Source organism: Rhincodon typus, chromosome 3 (assembly GCF_021869965.1).
Source record: "Rhincodon typus isolate 14 chromosome 3, sRhiTyp1.1, whole genome shotgun sequence".
Taxonomy (NCBI): domain Eukaryota; kingdom Metazoa; phylum Chordata; class Chondrichthyes; order Orectolobiformes; family Rhincodontidae; genus Rhincodon; species Rhincodon typus.
The window spans coordinates 25,370,616-25,394,950 of NC_063334.1; the positions used below are offsets into that span (position 1 = coordinate 25,370,616).

At 37.9% G+C, this 24,335-nt stretch overlaps 1 protein-coding gene across 4 annotated transcripts in view; it reads right to left on the reverse strand.

The window, feature by feature from the left end:
* Nucleotides 1-588: 588 nt before the first annotated feature.
* fktn (fukutin) overlaps nucleotides 589-24,335 on the reverse strand; it is a 24,787-nt gene continuing 1,040 nt past the window's right edge. The window contains exons 2-10 of one of the 4 annotated variants that reach the window (XM_048594939.1): nucleotides 22,355-22,488; nucleotides 19,071-19,130; nucleotides 16,331-16,525; nucleotides 12,438-12,715; nucleotides 10,452-10,584; nucleotides 8,531-8,660; nucleotides 6,902-7,035; nucleotides 5,904-6,028; nucleotides 589-2,641 (exon numbers count right to left, since the gene is read on the reverse strand). In XM_048594939.1, coding sequence (XP_048450896.1) covers nucleotides 2,428-2,641; nucleotides 5,904-6,028; nucleotides 6,902-7,035; nucleotides 8,531-8,660; nucleotides 10,452-10,584; nucleotides 12,438-12,715; nucleotides 16,331-16,525; nucleotides 19,071-19,130; nucleotides 22,355-22,459 — 1,374 coding nt within the window. In that variant the 5' untranslated portion in view covers nucleotides 22,460-22,488 and the 3' untranslated portion in view covers nucleotides 589-2,427. Of the gene's footprint in view, nucleotides 2,642-5,903; nucleotides 6,029-6,901; nucleotides 7,036-8,530; nucleotides 8,661-10,451; nucleotides 10,585-12,437; nucleotides 12,716-16,330; nucleotides 16,526-19,070; nucleotides 19,131-22,354; nucleotides 22,489-24,335 lie in introns of those variants that run through there. The other 3 variants (XM_048594941.1, XM_048594943.1, XM_048594942.1) reach the window with 3 other exon arrangements.

Consider the following 24,335-nt stretch of genomic DNA (forward strand, 5'->3'; position numbering starts at 1 on the left):
AGAGATTTGATTGCCTACATAAAAATGAGCAAGATACTTTTGCATTTTAGTTGATTTAATCCAGAATATATATACAGGTGATCTTGTACTGAAAACAACAGGAGTTAACACTTACAAGTTCTGACTGTACTCCCATTTTAAAAAAAAACATGATCGAGGTGTATATATATATTCAGTACAATCCTGCTTTTTGTACCTCACTTTAAATTATATCTCCAAATGACTGGATAAGCATTTCAAATCTATTCAAACGAATATTGTATAAAATAGATTGCAAACTACTGACAGGTAGCAACATTATTCATTACACATTAAGTCTATGAAGGTAACAATAAGATGCAAAAGCATGTCAACTCAATGCCATTATAACAACTTCCACTTAAACCTAAGTTATTAAACTATTAATTTCATGTGAACTTAGATTGTAACATTCCACATACAAATTTATATGTGGCATAAGAAAAAGTGCACGTTTGTGCTGGTGGAGTAAAAGCCCTTTGAATTTATGGAATGATGGGTGGCCATTTCCCTGTTTACTTTCCCATCTGAATCTTAAATGTTTAACTTTTAAAATAAAAACCCTTACAGTTTGGCAAAGCTTTTTTTTAAATCAGAGAACCCATACTTGTCCCTCACAATGCATATCAAATCAAAGCGCATTATTGTTTATCCAAGCTTTTGTTATTTTTGCATTCAAACAACAGTTAAATTCCAAATATTACATTATTGTTCAGTGAAACCAAAGAACTATTATTCCAAAACTTCAGTAAAAGTAGCAAAATACATCTTCAACAGGTAAACAAAGTACAAATTTCACAGCAAGAACTTTCAACGGGTCAGTGATCAGCAGCCTTCACTGCAAAACAAATATTCTGTATCATTCACCCTTTACATATTTAATACAGTGTGTTCCTCTGCAAATGGAATAGCACCTCAAACACAGACCGATGTCCCAGTTACTTAACCCGTATAGTCCTTCACAAAATGTCAGTTCACTATAAAAGGTTTCTAGTAAGTTTACCTGACAGACCACCTGGCTGGATACACAAGCTAATTGCACCTACTTTCAAATGCGTTGCAGGCTGAGGACAGTTAACTCAGGAGAGCTGAAATCAACCTACCATTGGGACTGATTATATTACACAGCGCAACTACTCATTGGAACAACTTGTTCGAGCACAGTTTAAGAAATGAACATTCACCATTTCGGTGCTGATGCATTAAAGACAAATGGGTGATGTGACTGATTTTTATCTTAGACTTCAATTTAATGTTTATTGTAGCTTCACTATGCAATGTCACTCAGTACTGGTTCAGGAAAATCAGGTTTTTGCTATAGCTGTGCGCAAAGTGGAACCTATGCATTTGGCTGGAGTGCTTGGAGTCATTACGGAATCAGCCTGGTTGGGTTGATATCGAAGAGTTGCATCTTAAAAAATGTCTCACAAAGCTTGCATCAATGTCCCAGGCAAGTTTTATATACAGCAGTTATATTGAACATTAATATAATTTCAAACCCATAATACAACATTCTATACAGCACACTTGTACTAGACAACCAATACTCTTACTAATAGAAGAACTGTCATGGTTTAAGAACATCTCCTTCAAAACAAACTTCAGAAAGAACAGCAAAAAGGAGTCAGAGGCCAAAGTAGCATTATACCATGTCACCATCATCCCTGTACCCATAGGTTTTTCTACCCTCAGTCGAAATCACAGTTTCTACTTTGCTGCATTTAGATTTACATATTAATTTATATTAGAATGACTGTTCCATGGAGACATTTGCTCAGTAATCAAGACAATACATAAATCAGGAGGAGGCAAAAAGGATCGTATTAATGAAAAAGGGAAAGGTGCATTTGTTTTGAAAACAAACTTTCTTGGTTGGATCAACTCTTTTCTGGAATAATAAACACTACAGCACCATGTACCTTTGCATAAGGCTTTCCAGCAACCTTTTACAGGGCATCTGTACTCAGTAGCTGAATGTGATCTTTCCAAAACATTAATTTAAATGCAGAATTCCATGCATGAAATAAATAATTTAAAATATAATAAGTTAACATTTTGAGCTGAAATAAAATAACATTCTTTAGCATAATATTCACAAAATGATTCTAAACTACCGCTTTTACTGCTAGAATGTTATTCCATTTGTGAAAACTAAATCTTAGTTAATTTTAATCTTCAAACTGTCTTTCTATATTATGAAAGAGGACATAGATTACATATCAAAAGGGAAATCTTCAAATACCAATAATAACAGTAGACAGCATTGACCTGCTCAGTTTCTGGTAGTGTGACAAGCATTTAGCAACTGTTCCAGCAGAGGGAATTATCATTGGACTACCCTTTTCCTTGTAGTTAAGTCGATTTAACATCAATCCTCCTCTTATCAATCCATTTAGTTTTAAGCCATGTTCAATGTATCTGGATGACTTCATCCCAGTCCTGGATAGGCCAAATTCCATTTTCTTGCACATTAGCTGGTGAATTTTTCCAATCCCAATTGCTTATAGGAATTGCCCAGTTCTTGCCATAGTTTGCCTCCACATATGGGAGTGTTTTACAGGGGACTCGCACTTTCAGTTCCAGAAATTCAGTCCAGCACAGGGTAAATTTAGGAAAAACATATCTGCAAAACAATTTGATAAAGATAGAGTAAACAAACAATACCAGTAAGATATTTTGTACAAAATCAGCAGATATACAAACTGCTGGCTGCTTTGCGGAATACCATCATTCAGTACACAAGAGCGATCTCAAACTTTTGAGTCGCCTGACATTTTAATTCTCCACATAGTTTTCACTACGACCTGTTTCTGGCCTCCTGCAGCATTCTAATGAAGCTCAACGCAAGCTTGAGGGACAGCACCTCTTTGGACCAGGCACATTTAACACTTTTTGGACTCAATATTGAATTTAAGAAGTTTAGTCACAATCTCTGTTCTCACTTTGTTTCATGCTCCTTTTTTTGGCCTGTTTCTCCTAATTCTTTTGGAGTGCAGCTGTTCAGGATCCTAATATTTACGGCTCTTGTGGCCACATCTTTTGTTTCTTTATTTGTCCTATTACCATTCTCTTTGGTCTTTCCTTTTGTCATTCAATCTCTCCTTTTATTCACTAAATCCCTTCTGTTTTTTTTTCCTACACTTACCCCTTCCACATTCTCAAAACCCAATACACCACTAACTGTTCCCAGTTCTAATGAAATGTCATAGATCTAAACATTAGATCTGTTTCTATATCAACAGAAGCTGCCCGACCCTGAGTATTTCCAGTGTTGGGTGCTTTGTAGCTTTGGCAGTATCCTAGATAATTTGATGAAAATCATCATTTAGCTATCTTAACTTCTTAAAACAATTTTCTCATTAATAAGAAGTTACAATACGCTATAATTCACTGGTTTCTGTGAATCAACCATTTTGACAGGTCTGCACACTAACCATTTATTTTGCAACATCCTCCAGTCATACAAACTGAAGGGTATAAATGCCTACTCCAGCTATTTCTTATGTTCACCATCCTCTCTGAGAACCCAACGTTCCCTCAATTCATGTCTCCTGTATCCCTTCATTTGTTTTGTTTCACTTTTTAGCAGTCTTGCCTTCAGATGCCTGGGCTCTAAGCGCTGGCATTCCTTCCATTAACTGCATCACCTCTGTCTTCGAGATACTCCTAGGAACTTTGAACAAGTTTATGGTCATCTGTCCTAATTTCTGCTTATGCACCCGAGTGTCAAAATGTGTATTATAACCCTCCTGTGAAGCAAAACAAAATGTTTTGGTCAACCTTTAAGGTGCTTATAGAGATGCAATGTCTTATTACTGATGTGAACTACATGCTTCTAATGGAATATTTAGCATGTTTTCTCCCAATTCCAGGGCAAACTCTGATGAAGAGTCATTTGGACTCAAAACATTAGCTTGCTCTCTCTCCACGGACACTGCCTGAACCACTGTGATTTCCAGCAGTTTTTGTTTTCAGTACAGATTCCAGCATCTGCAGTAATTTGCTCCCAGAGAAATAGTTCAACCAGCAATGAACCTGGTCTCAATCCCAAGAAATCTGGAAAGAATTGCTGCTCATGCTGAGTTTATTCAAACCGGCATGGCCAGGACTGAATATTTAGCCAGGTGACTGGCACTTGTGCTTTACACATTAAGATAAACATTTGGTTAAGTGTTTGCAACTTGAACAGTAAAATAACAAATGAGGAAGAATATCATCAATGGAAATCAACACTTTTGGAGAAAAAAAACCTTTGGTAATGCTTGGCTTTTTGCAAAGCATCACTAAAAATTTTGGAGTTCGTAGGAATGATTCAAAGTGTGATTAATATTAAGTTGAAAGCAATTTTAGTTTACATCAAGCAGTAAAATAATTTATTTTCTAATCATCTTATGTACTATTTCATAAGGAGGGAAAGTGCTAGAGTTCCATAAATATGCAACTGAAAAGCTGAGCATGCAGACTTTTTCCTATTCGATACAGGCAAAATAGTGTGGATATCAAAGTACTCATATGATCTGCAGATGGTTTTTGCAAACAAGGCATACACAAAATGGGGAACAGAAATAGTTATTCCTGTAATATTAATGATCCTTGAAGTCAGTTTTGACTGAAACATCTTGTTTAAAGATTTTAGTATAAAAACAAAAAGGGGAGTAAATTGGAAAACAATTATTATTTGCTTGGAAGCCAGGTTTTAAAAATTTATTGTTAAACTAAAAAGTTGTTTTGTAATCAAGTCACTGTTTATGAGGCACACCAACAAACTACTGCTTAATCTTTGGATATTTTTTTAAAACTGAAAATAATGGATGAACTGATGTTTATTATTGGTGTGACAACCACTTACCTGCCCCTATCAACACTGAATAAAAGAAAACTATTGAACATTACGCACACTGAACAGTTCTGATCTTACTTTTATAAATGGATGCCCTGGTTTGTGACCTGAGTCAGTCAGAGTCTGTAAAAGCAAGATACCACATGTGTTGGAAATCTGAGATACAAACAACGTGCTGGAGAACCTCACTCCAGTTCTGAAGAAATGTCATACCGGACTCAAAACATTAACGCTTTCTCGACAAATGCTGCCACACCTGTCGAGGTTCTCCAGCACTCTGAGTCAGAAATATAATCTTTGATTGATTCCTTCAGTATCAATATTAGGGCACTGCTGTTCTTGCTCCACACCCAAATCAGAATGAATGAGAGACCCACATACACTGCATTGTAAAGAAAACAGTCAAAAAATTACCCTGATCCCCTTTGGGGAAAAAAAATCAAAATTGTACAGACTATAGAAATCAGGATGAGATGTGCATACAGAGCATCAGTGATATCTGTACAACAGACATGTACACATACAGCATATATGCTGCCATTACAGATGCAATGTGTGCTTTTCGGTCCTTACTTTCATGAACTGTGAAATCAGGAACAATAGTTAGCAGACATTATTTCACAATGTATCTGTGCAGGGGAAGTGTGAAGGAAGCGGCAAGTGGGAGGATCTGGCGAAGTTGCAAGACTGAGCTCGGTTGGAAGAATTAAGAGTTAGCAAGATCATTTTCGGGACAGTTAAATGCCATCATGGTAGGTTTAAAATTGAACTCAGCAAATCTGCAGAGTAATTTGAGGACTGGGGTTGGTATGCATTCTTCTTCCATACTTTCTTTAAACTATCACATACAGATTTTTGTTTTCACTAACGATGGGCACACAAATTAGGAACAGGAGTATCCATTCGGTCCCTCGAATCTGCTCCACCATCTGCGCATTACTTTGATATTGGTGCACAGAATGAAAATTCAATCCACACAAGAATGGAAAATAAAAAGGAGATGTTGACCACAAGTTGAAGGAAAGAAAAGCTGTTCACAACATACTTGAATTTTTTGCCAGTTTTGGCCTGGGTTCCTCCATTCCACATGTAATCATCCTCTTCATAGAAAAAGAATATATCCAATTTCACATTTGCTGCCTGAAAGGAAAGCTCAAGACTGTCATCTTCCTGGAAAAGAGAAAATAAAAAACAAGATCAGACTGAATTAATTTTACACCTCATAATAGTTTGATGAATCTGGGATTAAAGGCAAGAGCATCCTCACATTGGTACAAAATTAAACTTTGTCTCAAATATCTTTGAAAACATACCATCAATAATTCTACTAACTATTAACATAATTAAAAAAGATTTTTTGTTGCTAATCCTGCTGTTTAATTATTATTGGGCCTTTGGGGTTGGAGCAGCATATTCCAGAAAATGGATGAAACCTTTAAACTCTCATGATGCATCTCTCACTCTCAAGCTCAGTCAAACATACAGCATGCTAATAGGTTAAAAAAAAAGTTTAAGAGCCCTGTGAAATAATTTAAAAATTGGGTTCACAGCAGAACTCAAGCATCAGAATTCACAAAATCAGGTATACACTGGACAAACTTCTTGGAAGCACTTCTAACAAGTAAATTCACTTTTTCCCCAAATTATATTATTATTAATATTTATATGGTACTTTAAGTAATATCTATTCATGTAGGAGGAAACATCATGGATAACTGAAGAACTGCCTCATTATACAGTAGTTGTCATTTGTTGGTTTGTAGATTTGTTGCTATATAGGTAATCAAATTGCTTTATCGTAGCTTATAATGATTGGAGGAATTGAGCTAATTGCCATCCCTCACATAACAGGCTTTGAGACTATTTTTAAGAACTAATTTTACTTGCGACTTGAAACAATTATGTAGTTTTTAATCTTCAAACTCTTCATTGTGAAAGGAACTGATTCCAATAAATATTGAGCATTTAATTATTACAAAGGGTGTTCGATTATCTAAAAGATAAAATGATTAATGATAACGGGAAATTATGCAGTTGACTCACTTTACCAAACTTGTGTTTCAGTGGCAATCCAGCCCTCTGGAACGCTGAGATAATGTCAACTTTATAATCCGTTATGAATATTCCCAAGTCCACATCTTTACTGTATGGAATGATATTGCACTGTCTGAACCATCCTAGAAAAATCAGACATGAGAATTTAGGGCAACATTGATTTTAGAAAGCTTCCTCCACTAAACTCCAAAATACTTGCAACAAACAAAGGCAAAAATCCATGAATTCAGACACGTCAGCAGTTCATCTGCAATTGCCTATATATGCAGCATCACTTTACAAAGTTTGACAAAATTGCAGCCAGACAGTTTGTTTTTGAAAGTGGAAAAAATTATAACCTGCTCATAATTTCACTTACCATACTAATGTTAAAAAAGAAATAAATAAATCGCTCGTTCCACTCGAAGTACAGACTGGAAATCAGTACCAGGATGTTCTCTTTTCTAACATCTTTCCATTCTGCTAAACAGTCCTTTTCTACTGTGTCTTTCAGTCTGCTGCTTATCAATATTTCCTTTTGTAGTCCAATCTATTTTCCACCCTATCTTAAAGATTTTACTTGCTAAATCATGTTTTCTACACTTCCCTATATTAAAACAATAACTAACTTCAAAAAGTATATAATTGGCTGTAAAGTGCTTTCGGATGTCCTGTCATGAAAGGCTCTATAGACATGCAACTTTCTATCTGGAAAAAAAACCCCACAAAATTAGAAGTGTTCGACTTATCAATGCTCACTTTTTTTAATAAACTATATTGACTCAACCACTTAATCTTTGCATAAATCCTCAAAGCTTAGATAATATATTTACCCATTCTCTCACATCTCTACCGTTCAACTCTACTTCCTTCCCCAAACGCAAAAAGCAGTAGTGCTCTGGAACTGCCAGCCTTATTTCTGACCTAGTACCACCTCCTCCAAAAAGAAGTCAATATCAACTTGACCATAACCATTCTTATAGTGAGTCTACCCTTTATAGTCAGAGCTCAGCAAAGGAAGTGAATTGGCAGGGGTTACATGTATGTCTGGGAGTAGGGTTTTTTTTTAGTTGGAAGAACATTTTTTGGTGCTGGTTATTTTTAAATTTGCATCCTTGGTTTGTCCCTGAAATTTTAATCAAATATTCTATTCACATCACGTGTGTCTTGCAACTTTATAGCCTCTCTCTGCTACCATTCTTTTACCAAATGTGATCCTTGTTTTGAATTGACAGAAATCCAAGATTATTAACTAATCCTTAGGACAACTAGTTACTGGTGTACGCAATTTTCTAACTGAACACATTTCTATTTAGCTCATGGTTTAATGGTCATTCCTGAGACTTCTCCATTCCAATGACTTGAGGGTCTTTCTGGCGTCTTTAACCTGACATCCATTTCTCCCTTATGGTGGCAATTTCCACCCAAAGTAATTTAATTACTGTACATCACTTTAGTCCGTCCATTCCATAAACTGCAAGGGACTGCTTATCTTCAAGGATTTGTAGGAATTTTAATACTCCCACACCTTTTCTAATGTTTTCACCCTGTTTCATTAGTTATACTATTTGTTACTGAATGCTTCCCAAAACAAATCTTAGTATGTTTTCAAAAAGCTATATAGAAATGGTACTTTACCTAGGCATGTTCCACTGCTGAGCCAGAATGGCACCTTCTGTCCATTCAATATCTTTGCAGCCAGATGAAGCAAATCCTTTGCCTTTTTTCTAAATTCCATAGCATCTTGTGATGTGTCCTCAGGGTATACCTATAATAAAAGTCGCACATGGGATATAAAATAGTAACGCTGAATCACTTTCTTTTAAAAATAGATACACCCTATGAATATAGCCAGTTTTTTTTTTTAAAAAGGCCTTGATACAGTATGTTCATATTAATTGAAATCTTTCCAATCCAACCAAGACATTGCAACCCTGAGATAAGGCAAAATTACGTGATGCGTGAACTGGCAACATATAATTAAAGTTGTAATCGAGTTAATAAATAAAGAATAAATCTGAAACTACATATACTTGGACAAGATATACCGCCCAGGGAAACATCAGGTATATACTGTTTGTGTAGTTATGCAAAAACGTACAAATTAAGCATACAATTAGGACATGACGATAAATGTGTTTGGCTTATGACAACTGCTGGACAGAATTCCATGAAGACATTTTTATGGTTTTTTCTGTATTAATTTGTGTAATCTGTACCTTTGACTCTTTAAACCTCCTTTCCAAGTTATGGACTGCTTTTGTGCTTTAAAGTCGTTTAATCTCAAAATAATCAATCATTACTTTCCCTTAAAAGTTCCCAATAAATCTTGTAAGAGTTCAATAAATACACCACAGAAGTAACTCTGTTCTACCATTCTAAATTCTGAATATATTGAACAAAAACTATAGTAATCTAATAGAAAAACTAGAGCATTGCTGCAGACACGTTTTATTGAAGCCTTCTGTCTTGCATTCATCAGTACATATGCAAAGATACCGATATAAAGGGGAATAACATTTTATACCATAAAGAGAGAAGTGCTGATTGGTTAGCAAGTTGACTTTAATTGGTGAATGCATTCAGAATGCATCAGTTAGATAATGACTGACAGTTAACTGTCAAGCTCTCTTAAAATTTAAAGAAGGAAAGTTAACTGATGATTGCCCTGAAAAATGAACCAGAGAATGACTCACCTATTCTGTTAAATGAAAACAGACTGTGAACATATTCTGTATAGTCATATGTAGCTTGCAGTATGCACAGGTGCACCAAACTGTGAGCCAGGTGAATGTCAAATTGGTTTAAAGTGCAGACAGAAATAACATTTAAACACACCATACCTTTTTCAACTTAACAAAATTGGCAAGAACCATTCACTGATTAATTCCTCAAGATGATACCTTGACCAATTAGAGTCATTGTGCCTTGTTTGATTTAAACAAAGCTTGGCAGTTAACTGTCAACATCTAACCAGTGCATTCTCAATGTCAATGTCTTCACCAAAATCCACTTGCCAATTAATCAGTACTCTCTTCAGTACAAAATACTGTTCCTTTTTACACTGGTAGTCTAGCAAATGTCTTGATGAGTGTAATACCAAAAGCTTTAACACTATGTTTTTTTCAGCAATACTGAAAAATACCTATAGATCCTTATTTTAATCACTGTAGTCCAAGCATTATTCACCACTGATTTTTCTTCAATTCATGTAGGTTAATGTTGAGATTTTATTTTCCATTTCGGTGTACACAAATTACTTTTTTTCTCCTCCTCCATTCTATTTTGCTACATATTTAACTCAACAGTGAAAAATCCTGCCTAAAAATTAACAAGGTGCATTAGGTTCAATTCCATTCTCTTCTCTAGCCCACCCTTTTTCAACTGCTCCTCGAATTGTGCATCCATTTCATCAAAACTAGGGAATATTTTGACCTACAGCAGAAAGTTAGTTACTTGATGCTGAACCTGAAAGTTTTTCAATACTCTACTTGCTATGGCTTTTTGTGACAACAAGACTCGGCCAAACCATCAAGAATTAATTGGCACACAAACAAACCTGATAAAACATCCTTGCTTCCTTGTATCTGCATTCAACAAACCTGGATTGTGAAACCTCTTCTAGAAAGTTTGCTATTTGCTTAGGAACTTGGATTTCTAATCCATCAACTGAAGTCAGATGTAGTTTAGGTCTGTAATATCAAATACAATGTTTGCAAATTAAATTCATAAACAGACCCTTCTCTCCCCTATTCACAGCTCTGTTTGAGAATCGCATTACAACATTAAATAACGCAAGAGAAAGCATCAAACAACAGTCTCTTTATCAGTTAAGAACACATTACACGTTTATATCTTCAGGCAATGACAAGGTATAAACATGCTTGATTGTGGGATCTCCCTGGCTGACAGCATCCTGTATTACTAATTCTATGTTTGCACTAAAAAAGTGAAGTTATTTAGGACGTCTGCAAATGCACATTTTTGAAGTATTTTTGAGGTAATATGCAATTTCTCCATGGACTCTCCAAGCCTGGAAAACAACTGATGGTAATTAGTAACTCTTGCAGAACTGCTTAATTTACCTTGTACAGCACATGCCAGTGAAACAGCTTTAATAGGTATCCCACTGCTGACTAATAACAGTTAGAGTTGCTACACACTTGTTGATCCTAAAATGTAATTCAGTCCACAAATACGTAAATGCTGGAGTTTCCAATCTAATAAATTTAAAATAAATAAAACTTACTGGGAATGTTAAAGTCTAATCAAGTGGGAGTACGTTTAATACTGTACATTAGAACTCAAGACATAAGAGCAGCTCCATGACTGTGCTTTTCTACTTTGATAAAATCAGAGCTAATCCTCAAACTCAATTCCACTTTCTTGTCTGATCCCTATATTTTTATTCCCTCAAGAGTTCACAGAAATCCATAGAAACCCTACAGTATGGAAACAGGCCATTCAGCCCAACAAGTCCACACTGACCCATTCCCCTACCTTTTCCTGTAAACCTACATTTTCCAAGGCTAATGCACCTAACCTACACATCCCTGCTCACTATGGGCAATCTCGCACAGCCAATCCACCCAACTTACACATCTTTGGACTGTGGGAGGAAAACGGCGGGAACCCAAACAGACACGGGGTGAACGTGCAAACTCCACACAGACAACTGCCCGAGGGCAGAATTGAACCCGGGTCTCTGGCACTGTGAGGCAGCAGTGCTAACCATTGAGCCACCATGCTCTATTGATCTCAGCCTTGAATGTACTTCGGGACTGAGCAACTACACATCTCTACAGTAGAAAATACAAACGATTCACACTGAGTGAAGAAATTTCTCAGGGGAAATAGCATTGCAATATTTCCTTTGTCAAGCCCTCTCAGAATCTTGCGTATCAGAGAATGTCCAATCAAGGACAGTGGTTGACAGCACTTATTAAGATAATGCTTGGAAATACCTATGCAATTTCCACAATACCAGCTTAAAAATTCAAGAATCCCACATGACAAATATAAAACTTGATTAATTTAATCGCCATGAATTGTAATCTTGCTAGAGATGATGCATGAACAGTTTCCAAGAAAGAACACATCATCACAAAGTTTAAAAAAGCATTGGCGTTATCATCTGCACAAAAAACAATGTGCATTTATTTAAATGTACAGTTCAAATAAAGATAGAATAACACACTAGGTTGCTAGGAGTCAAAACTATGTCCACACGTGTTTACCACTTTATCCTTGTTCTATAACCTGCTGCCTAATTAACCAAATTACTAACTTTTGGGGCTTTGATTTAGCCACACATCCTGAATCAGCTAGACTTCTCACATGACATTTCAGAAAGTACTTCATTGGCTGTGATGCATTTTGGGATATCCTAAGGTTCTGAAATTCACTGTACAAGTAGGAGACCTTTCTCTTGGAACAAACAAAAAAGAGAATAACTCCAGAAATCAAGCTGAATGTTATCAACATATCTTGCCTTCAACCAGCAGCACCCCTCTATCAGGTCTCGGACCACTTCGATTGTCCTTACTTGTTATAGGCTCCAGGATAACGCCCAAAATGCAGCTTGCGGAAATGGACAAAATTTTTGTCTGCATTTTGCTTGAGCCGCAGCTGCCCATGCCAGAGGAAATTGCCACTCCTTTCATAAAATACCACCAAGTGGATGGCATGATTCTGCAGCTTAAAGATGCAGTGCAATGGAATTTCTGTACCAGAGAGACCATCCATTCCAGCCAATCGCGGATCTTTACCACTCAACTCCATCCATTGAAAACCCTCCTCTTCAGCTTCTTTCTTCAGAAACACCTTAGGTGAATCAAAAAAAATATTTTTCGGAAGTGAAAGCATATAAAATCTGAAATTGGCCTCCAATCAGTATTTAAACATCATTTGATTTGACATGGCCAAAATCGGTGCAAGAGGTTTCTCTTCATCTTTTGAAGCAACTGGGCATCTTGCATCAGGATTAGTGTTAACCAAATGGCTTTGTAGATGGCTTAAACCTAACTTATAGTGAACAAGGTTAAACAGAAGCAAATAGAAAAGATGTAAAACAGGTTATAATGAACACACGTAACTATTTCAACTTTTCTTTCCCTCTGAAATTAACTGTTGAAATCATTTCAACACATTGCAAAATGAAGAAAACATGTTTCAGAATCCCAAAGTGCAGCCTCTCAAAATGAACATTTTGAGGTGCCAGACAGCTGTCCGTAGCCCAGACAACTAGTTCAGTTCAGAACAAACAGGTATTGTCCTCAAGTTTACTTCATAAATGCTCAAAATCTTCAGTTAGAAATTAAATATTTTTCAAAATTTTAAAAATTTAAATCTATCTCAGCTAGAACCTTAAGCGTAAACAGATGTTGAATTCTATAACGCTAATTAAGAATTAAAATTTAAAGAATTCTGCACCATTTTCGACAATAAAGGAAATGTTGATTTGATTTGTTTTAGTTCCAATAATTACTTAGGTTTCAAACCAGAAGTTCTATAGCGTCATACAGCTGTACAGCATGGAAACAAACCCATCAGTCCAACTCATTCATGCCAACCAGATATCCTAAATTAATCTGGTCCCATTTGCCAGCATTTGGCCCATATTAATCTAAATCCTTCCTATTCATATACCCATCCAGATGCCTTTTAAATGTTGTAATTGCACCAGCCTCCACCACTTTCTCTGACAGCCTATCCCTTACGCGCACCACCCTCTGCGTGAAAAAATTTCACCTTAGGTTACTTTTAAATCTTTCTCCTCTCACCTTAAACCTATGCCCTCTAGGTTTGGACTTCCTTACCCCAGGGAAAAGACCTTGGCTATTCACCTTTTCCATGCCCCTCATTATTTTATAAACTTCTATGAGATCACCCCTCAGCCTCCAGGGAAAATAGCCCCAGCCTATTCAGCGTCTCCCTATAACTCACACCCTCCAACCCTGGCAACATCCTCGCAAATCTTTTCTGAATCCTTTCAAGTTTCACAATATCCTTCCTATAGTGGGGAGACCAGAATTGTACGCAGTATTCCAAAAGTGGCCTAACCAATATCCTATACAACTGCAACATGACCTCCCAACTTCTATACTCAATGCACTGACCAATAAAGGCAAGCATACCAAATGCCTTCTTCAATATCCCATCTACCTGTGACTCTTCTTTCAAGGAACTATGAACCTGCAGTCTAAAGTCTCTTTGTTCAGCAACACTCCCCAGGACCTTATCATTAAGTGTTTAAGTCCTGCCCTGATTTGCCTTTCCAAAATGCAGCACCTCATATTTATCTTCATTTCATACTATAAAAAAAACTTCCCAATGGGAATAATTAAGCAAAATTGGTTTTAAAAATCCAAAGGCACTGGTCATAAAGAACAAAGAACAGTATAGCACAGAAACAGGCCCTTTGGCCCACCAAGACTGAGCAGACACATGATGCCTTTCTAAACTAAAAATCTTTTGTTTCTATGTGGTCCATTCCTTGTCTATTCATATATCTGTCAAGCTGCCTCTGAAATGTTGCTGTTGTATTCACCTCCACCATCTCCTCTGCCAGCACATTCCAGGCACTAACCACCATGTGTAAAAAAACTTACCTGTCACATCTCCTTTAAATGTGCCCCCTTTCGTCTTAAACCTACGTCCCTGAGTAACTGATATTTCAACCCTGGCAAAAAGACACAGACTATCCATTCTATCCAGCCCCATAATCATTTTATGAAATTCTATCAGGTCGCCCCCTCATCCTTCAACGTTGAAGTGAAAACAAACCAAGTTTGTCCAATCTCTCCTCATAGCTAATACCCCCCAAAACCAGGCAGCATTCTGATGAACAACTTCCGTGCCCTCTCCAAACTAGGCAGCATTCTGACGAACCATTTCTGTGCCCTCTCCAAAGACTCCACATCCTTCTGGTAGTGTGGTGACTAGAAATGTACACAATATTACAGAGGTGGGCTCACTAAAGTTCTATACAGTTGCAACATGACATGGCAATTTTTAAATTCTATGTCTCGACTAATGAAGGCAAGCAAGCCATATTCCTTCTCGACCATTTTATTCAGTTGTGTTGCAACTTTTAGGGAACTATGGACCTGTATGCTCAGATCCCTGAAATATAGTGACATTACAACGGGTTCTGCCATTTACTGTATACTTCCCTCCTGCATTAGATCTCCCAAGGTGCATCACATTTGTCCGGATTAAACTCCACATGTCACTTCTCTACCCAAGTCTTTAACTATCTGAATCCTATTGTATCGTCTAGCAATCCTCCTCACTATGTGCAGTTCCCCCAATCTTTGTGTCATCTGCAAACATTAACCATTTGTATATATTACAAACAACAGGGTTCCCAGCACTGATCCCTGCAGAACGCCAATGGTCACAGATCTACAGTCAAATAAACACCCTTCCAGGGCTACTCTCAGTCTTCTATGATAAAGCCAGTTCTGTATTCATCTGCACCAGCTCACCATGGATCCCAGGTGACTTCGCCTTTTGTGTCAGCCTGCCATGAGGGACCTCGTCATTGGCCTCGCTAAAGTCTATTTAGGCAACATCTACCATCTTGTCCTCATCAAACATCTTTAACACTTCCTCAAAAAACTCAATCAAGTTTGTCAGGCATAATCTCCCTCGCACAAAGCTATGCTGCCTATTGCTAATAAGTCTAAATTCTTCCAAATATGAGTAAATTCTATTCCTAAGAATCTTCTCTGATAACTCTCACTCCCAGATTATGCCTGTTGCCCTTCTTAAACAAAGGAACAACACTAGCTATCCTCCAGTCCTTTAGGACCTCTCCTGTGACTAAAGAGGATACAAAAATTTCATACAAGGCCCCAGCAATTTCCTGACTTGCCTCCCTCAGCTTTCTGGGATAGATCCCATCAGGTCCTGGGCACTTAAGGTTTTTTAAAAGATCCAACACATCCTCCTTTTTTTGATATTGGCATGACCCAGCATATCAACATACCCCTCTCTAGACTCACCATCCACCATGTCCTTCTCCTTTGTGAACACCGATGCAAAGTATTCGTTAAGGACCTTACCCACTTCTTCCAGCTCCACTCAAATTCCATCCTTTGTCCTGGAATGGATCTGCAATTTTCCTCGCTACTCTCTTGCTCCTTATATATATAAAAAATACCTTCGGATTTTCCTTAATCCTGCTTACCAAAGACATTTCATGGCACCTTTTAGCCCTCTAATTACTTGTTTGAGTTATTTCCTACTGCCTTTGTATTCTTTGAGAGCTCTGTCATGTTAACATTTTATTTACAAATACGAAGTCCTATAATACCTTAAACATGTAAAATGTTCATCACACGTATAGTCACATCATAAACAATAGACAAAGCAAAGGACTTTACCCTCTTCCATTTAGCACTACATCATTCATAACATTGTAATGGCACTTACTTCATTTTTCCAAAATTTGTCCAATAGTGCAAATGTGGTGAACTCTCTGGGTGTACACAGGTACTTGCAGTTCAACCTACTGTCCGTATTTTCGCTCTGAATATCCTCATTCATCCGTCCCAAAACCAGTGGATCAATGAGATATAATGGAATGTTGTGGATTGATGCTAAACGCAGAAACTTTTTGACCACTTTCTAGGAAAAAATACACAAGCAGCATTAACGAAATTACAACAAAGCATCAACCAGTTAATAAGAATACACAATCCTTTATACAATATGGCAACATTATTATTGATTTAGTCAAATGAATGAGCATGAGTCATTATACAGACTGGACATAGGTTAGTGGGTAGTTGAAAGCATTTAGGTTGAAACAAAGACTGAAAGTGAACTACAGAAGACTGTACATGTTGATGCCAGGTTTGGTTTTAAATGGGTATTGTAGATGTCTAATGGGCATAGAGATCAAGGGTAGTGAAAGCATGCAAATGTTTATGCTTTAGTTTATATTAGGAACTTTTCCTACCTTTGTTCACTCAGTGGAACAATAAGTCATTTCAATTATGTTGCAGATATGGAAAATGAAAGTACATAGAACAAGCTCAGTACAATCCAGTCTGCTCTCCTGGACCATACAGAGATCACTTATCTCCATTTTGCTGTGACAATAATCTACTCGACAAGAACGTGAAGACCAGGCCATCTAGCAAATTTCACTGAAATTCCAATCCCACTCCAGAAGAATACGTGACCACCACTCCATGGAGATTCTAAAAGACTAAATGCGTTGTTTTGCATGTTTCAGCTGGGTTGGAATTCATTACAGTAACTTGTCACAGAAGTATTTTTGTGGTGGGGAGTTTTGCAGACAAAGGAGAGAGGGAGAAGGGGAAAACAAAAATCCTTGAGATGGATACAGAAGAGATTCAAAAGATATGTTATCTTCTTACTAAAAAACTCAATAATAGAATAGTCTGCCATTTCCTCTGTAGAATTTAAGAATGAGGGCCAGGAATATACAGTCCCTCTAACCTGCTCCACTATCAAGAAAATCACGGCTGACCCTCTGCATCAATTCCAGTTTTTTCACCCTGACCCCACATCCTTTATATTTCCTAATATTAAAAACTCTATCAACTTCAATTTTGAGTAAATTCCACAACTGAATGTTCACAGTCTTCTAAAGGAGGGAATTTTAGAAACACTCAATCTGGACAAAGACAGTTGTCCTCATCTCAGTTGTAAATGGCTAAATCCTCATTTGAGACTATGTCACCTTGATCACAACTCTCTGGCCACAGGAAACTGCCCTTCAGCAGCTTTCAGAATTTGCTATTTCAATATGATCATCACTCATTCTTTTACGCACTAGGGAACATAGGCCAACTCACATCTCAGGAGCTAGGCATTGATGTGTGATCAAAAATGGCTTGTGAAATGAATCCCTTTGGAGAGTGAAATCTTATTGATATTAAGAGAAGCACTGCAAACTGCACTCACTAAACCACAGAACAGTAACAAAGTGTGAATGATATACATACCCAATGCACACTGTCTTCCATGGAATAACTTTATTTGGAACCAGAAGTCTCAGGTTAGATTACCTCCCTCAACTAAATGAACTGATGCTGGTTGTGCTAGTTTAAATGTCTTCGTGTCCTTGAGCTGGAGACTTTTTTTTATTATTACATGTTCAAGGGATGTGAGTATCACTTGCTAGGCCAGAATTTATTGCCCATCCCTAATTGTCCTTAAGGTGATGGTGGGGGCCTGCCCCAGTGAACTGCTTCTGTCCTTGGGGTGTAGAGGCAGTTGCTGTGCTGTTACGAAGTTGTTCCAAGACTTTGACCCAGCAACAGTGAAGGAATGGCAAAATAATTTCAAATCAAGATGTTTGTGACTTGGAACAGACCTTGCAGATGGTGAAATGATTCTCAACAGACAAAAATTACAGAAGCAAAAACAGAAGTTGCTGGAAAAGCTCAGCATTTCTGGCAGCATCTATGAAGAAAAAAATCAGAACGTTAACTCTGACTTTTTCTTCATAGACGCTGCCAGACCTGCTGAGCTTTTCCAGCAACTTCTGTTTTTGTTCCTGATTTACGGCATCCACAGTACTTTCTGTTTTTAAAAATTACAGAAGCCCTCCCTGCAACTCCCCAAACGAATGCCTCACAATTCCCTTGATGATCATGCTCAGCCATAAGTCACATTTCATAAGCAGTGTTCATGAGGTCTGAATTCCTAGACAATATCCACGTGGCATTGCAACCAGCATGTTCCTTTTCCTCTATCACCAACAACATTCTCCTCAGTCCTTCTCACCAATTTACACTGCATTTCCTCATTATCAAACACCCTACTTAAAATATAAATAATTAAACTGATGCATCAGTACAATACAGAGGCATTACTGCTAAAACAAATTGTTAAATCAGATAAATTTGAAAATGCTTTGACACTGTCTGAAGAAAATTAGGTTATTTCTCCCTGGGTCCAACCAATATTCTTAACTCATTGAACAAACTAACTGGTTATTCATTTACTTACTGTTTATTAGATCATGCTGTGTGCAAAATGCTAGTTCTTCATACATAACAGTAGCTACACCTTAAAACCATTCACTGGACATGAAATGTGTTGGAATACCCGAGCTGGACACAGATATAATTGCAAGGTCTTCCCACATTTCCTTTGCCAAAACAGAACAGCAATGAAATGCAAATGATATACATACCCAATGCACACTGTCTTCGATGGAATAACTTTCTTTGGAATCAGAAATGTAAGACTCATTCTAAAACAAACAACAATTTTTTTTAAAAGATTCCTTGTAAATCCTAATCTATGTACATAACACTGAAATACAGCCCATAAAAACATGGGAATAAGAATATTTTTAGCATTTTACTCATCTAGAGTTCTGTGAACAGAGGTTCTGAAATGTAAATAGGCACTTTCAAGAATTGTACAACATTTGACTTTCTTTGTGAAATCACATGAATGTAAAAGCAGCCCCTAGTGGCAGAAGGAGCTGCAGCAACTCATTTTACTTCTCTATCAGACTTTGCAGAGAAGCACGGTTTTTGCTTCCAGTACTCCAATCAGGTGAGATTTTCAATTTCTCTCAGAACTGTTTAGGACTACCATAACAGGCATGCTGTCTATCATGGTCAGCAGAATCTGATAAATAATCAGAGCTTAAAAGGTCATGTATGTTGCACACAAACTAACAGCAAAAAGACACCTATTTATTGGACACAACATGAATCACAAAATGCATATTGCTTAATTCTGCTATTCTTGAAGTGCCTCTTCGAGAATCTTACAATTCTAAAAGGTGGGGCACTGTCCAGCCTGAAGCAGGCAGGTATCTGAAAGCAAGGGTGAGAGACTGTTTCACGTAACCTTCTCAGTGATAGCCCTTCACACAAAGGCAAAATGATAATTGCACAGCAGAACCCAGCATAACAAAGCAGTTAGAGAGAAATAGGTTGAAATCAATATGCCATTAAGTGTAAAAGATTTTTTTTAAATTCACAAGGTAGGCATTTAGAGAAACACTGTATACATTGTGTTATTCCATTATTCAAAATAAGAGATGTGGTATTTATTTTAAAAAGATGTAAAACAGAACTCCCCAATTACCATATCCTGTGTGCCAACTTATAGTTAGCCCGTCTGTAATTCATACCTAATTATCAAACAATGAATTTTGACAGAACCACAGAAAATGTTACAGCAGAGGTCATTTAGCATACTGCATCTGCACTGGCTATCCAATGGGAATTAAGACTTTGCGCCATTCTCCTGCCTTTATCCCCAAACCACACGTTTTCAATTCATATAATCATCTAATGTTGCCTTGAATGCATCAATTGAGCCTGTCTCCACTATACATCCAGACAATGTAATTCTGACCCGAATAACTCTTTACATGAGAAAGCATTTTTTCACATCATATTTGCTACGTTTGCAAATCACTTTAAATCCATGCCCTCTTGTTCTCAATCCTTTTATGAGCAAGAACAGTTTATCCCAGTCTACTCTTTCCTCACTGCTTATGATTTTCAAAATCTCTACCAAATATCTATTTAGCCTTCTTCTCTCCATGGAGACCAGTCCCAACCTCTCCAATCTATTCTCTTAGCTGAAACTTCTCATCACTGGAACTATTTTGTAAATCTCTTCTGCATTGTCTCCATTGTGTTCACATCCTTCCTGTAGTGTGGTGCTCAGAACTATACACTATACTCCAGCTGAGGCATAACAAGTATCTTGCACGAGTTCAGCATTACCTCCTTGCTCTTTTATTTATGCACCTATTAACAAAGCCCAGGATACCATATGCTTTATTAACTGCGCTAACTATCCTGCCACCTTTGGTGATTTATGCATTATACACCTAAGTTCCTCTGCTCCTGAATTCACTTAATTATTGTACCCTCTATTTGATATTGTTGGCTCACGTTCTTCTTTCAAAAATACATATATCAGGAAACGCAAGTGTTCAAATTGACCCCTGCCCAAAAGGTATGCATTGACCACTACTCTGATTCCTATTACTCTGCCATATTTGCATCCACATTGCTATTGTACCATTTGGTCCATGAGCTACAACTTTTCTTAAGTTTGTTTTATTAGGCACTGTGTCAAATGCCTTTGAAAATCCATGTATACCACATCAACAGCATTACCCTCATCAATTTTGTTATCTCTTCAAAAATTCCAGCAAGCCAGTTAAATGCAAGTCCTCCTTTAGAAATCCTGCCTGGCTTTTCCTAATCAACCTAACTTTTTCTAAAGTGACTAATAATTCTATCCTGATTTATTGTTTCTAGAAGCTACCCCATCAGTGAAGTTAAACTGACTGATCTGTAATTGCTGTGATTGTCCTTACAAATGTTTCTGAACATAGGCACAACGTTTACAATTCTCCAACTCTCTGACACCACCGACTATGGGTAAATTGGGAAGATTATGGCCAGTGCCCCTGCAATTTCCATTCCAACTTCGTTCAATCTCATCCAGTCCTGATACATTGTAAATTTTAAGTATCCATAGTAGCCTAAGCAACATTTGCTCATCAGTTTTGAACCCTTTGAGTGACAGAGTTTTCTTCTCTGATATAATGGTCCAAGTAGTGACTACTTTCTTGGTAGGCAGCTGCAAAATATTGACTTTACAATGGGATTGGGAACAGTCAATTCAATTCTATCTGCCATTGTACTGAAGGATTAAAAATATGAATTTTAAGAAACAATACCCTCAGGAAGACATGGAATTTAAATTTGGAAAAATAAATTTTATTTTTAAAACCTAACGTAAATTTTTGAAAGTGTGGTACAGTTTGACCACTTCACACCAATCCCTAATCCATGTCTAGACAATTAAACTCAGCTGGGCAGCAGTGGGTTTTTATGATTAGTCTAGTACCTTACGGACAGCTGTTTACATCTGTAGATGCTGGCTGCTGTACAACAGCTATTGGTGTTATACATGTAGATGCTTACTGAGATTACAGTTCACTATCAAATGAAAATTTAGTGAAACAAAACTTCAGATTAAAAACAGCATTACAAAGTAACAAAATCTAAATTTAAAACATATTCTAGGAGAGAAATGCTACACTTGATCTGAGGCTCCTACCTATTCACTTCAACATCATCGCGCAAACTTCTAACACCTAGACGAACAAGGGTAACACATACATGAAAATACTACTACCTCCAGGTTCCCCTCCAAGTCTTACACTATGTTGAGTTGAAAATATATTGCTATTGGGTCAAAATCCTAGAACTACCTCCCTAACACCACATTGATTGCAAAGCAACTCACCATTGCACTTTGAACAGCAACAAGAGATAGGTAATCATTTTTGACTCTAGCAAGGGCACCCACTTCCCTAGAATTACTAAATCTCACAAAACTCCTCCTGTGTAAAAAATCTGGTGTTTGCATTTTTCCTATTAGTTTAATAAATGTTATCATAATGACTAAAATGCTCAATGTAATACTTACTTTTGATGAAAAGTACTCATTATAATAATACAGCTGAAACAACAGGAAAATGAAACTTATCACAGTTAGCAGGATCAAAATGATGGTCTTATTGATTCGAGGCATTGGTCATCAATTATCCTGTCTTCCAATAACTGGAAAAGAATAAAACTCTTCAGAAGTGATACAAGCCACTTGAATTGAATCAGATCAGTCCATTGTTGCTATACTAGACATAGAACACCGTTTTACTACAACTTAATATATATCACCTTTAACATAAAAAAGGGGGCTGAGTAGCTCAGTTGGCTGGACAACTGGTTTGCAATGCAGAGTAACAGCAACAGCACAAGTTCAATTCCTGTACTGGCTGAGGTTACCATGAAGGACAATCCTTCTCAACCTCTCCCCTCACCTGCGGTGTGATGACCCTCAGGTTAAATTACCACCAGTTCTCTCTCTTAAATGAGAGAGCAGTCCTAAGGTCCAGTAGGGCTATGGCAACTTTACCTTTACCTAACATAATGAAATATGTTCATAGGGACATAATAAAACAAATCTAACACCAAAGGAAGGAGACAGACATTTAAGGAGGGAATTCTAGAGTTTTGGACAGCAAAAAGGCATAACCACCAATGGTTAAAAAAATTAAAATATGGGGATGCTCAAGAGGCCATAATTAGAGGAGCACAGATACCCCTGAGGGTTGTAGGGCCGGAGGAAGTTAACAAGATAGACCGTGGCATAGGCATGGAGAAGTTTGAAAATAAAGAATGAGAATTTAAAAGTTAAGATTCTGCTCAAGTGCCATCCCAATATTGATGGATGAATCAGATGTGATGTGATTTAGGCTACAGGCAGCAGAATTTTTTGGATCACTTCAATTTGTTGAGGATAGAATGTGAGAAGCTAGTTGAATGTGCATTGAAATAGTTTGAGTCAAGGTATAAAAAGGGTAGATGAGCATCAAATCAGCTGAGACCAGATGGAACTAAGCAATATTATGCAAGTGGAAACAGTCTGTCTTGGTACGACTGTTGATGTATGGTCAGAACATCATCCCAGTGCAAATGTGACATCAAATTGCTAAGAGCTATGTTTTCAAAACTCAGGTGGGACAAACTAAACTATGAGTCACGTAGAACCTAACTTAAATCAATGTCAATGTTGACACAGTGTGGAGCTAGAGGAACACAGCAGGTTAGGCAGCATCAGAGGAGTAGGAGAGTCAAAGTTTCGGGCCTAGACCCTTCTTCACAATGATGAATGGGTGCGCGCGCGAAAGAGAGAGGTGAAAATATGCGCGCATGTGCGTGCAATTTCACTCCCTCTCTCTCACACACTTTCTTCCACCACCTCTACTTCCCGCACGGAGGCGCATCCTACCCCCTTTTATGTCCCGCGCGCACACATTCACCCCCTCTACCTCCCACTCACGGATCCAACCCCTCTACCTCTCACACACACATCCACTCCCTCTACCTCTCGCGCACGTGTACACATTCACTTACTCTATCACTCGTGTGTGCGCAACCCATTTACTCCCTCTAGCACACGCGCGCACACGTCCACTCCCTCTATCACGCGTGCGCACACGTCCACTCCCTCTATCACGTGTGCGCCCGCGCCCACATCCACTCCATCTCTCTCGCGTGCGCGCGCACATCCACTCCCTCTATCTCTCTCTCGCGCGCGCGCGCACATCCACTCCCTCTATCTCTCTCGCGCGCGCGCACGTCCACTCCCTCTATCTCCCTCGCGCGCGCGCATGTCCACTCCCTCTATCTCTCTCGCGCACGCACGCATTCACTCCCTCTATCTCTCTCGCGCACGCACGCACGCACACATTCACTCCCTTTATCTCTCTCGCGCACGCACGCACACATTCACTCCCTTTATCCCTCTCGCGCACACACGCACACATTCACTCTCTCTATCTCTCTCGCGCACGCACGCATTCACTCCCTCTATCTCTCTCGCGCACGCACGCACACATTCACTC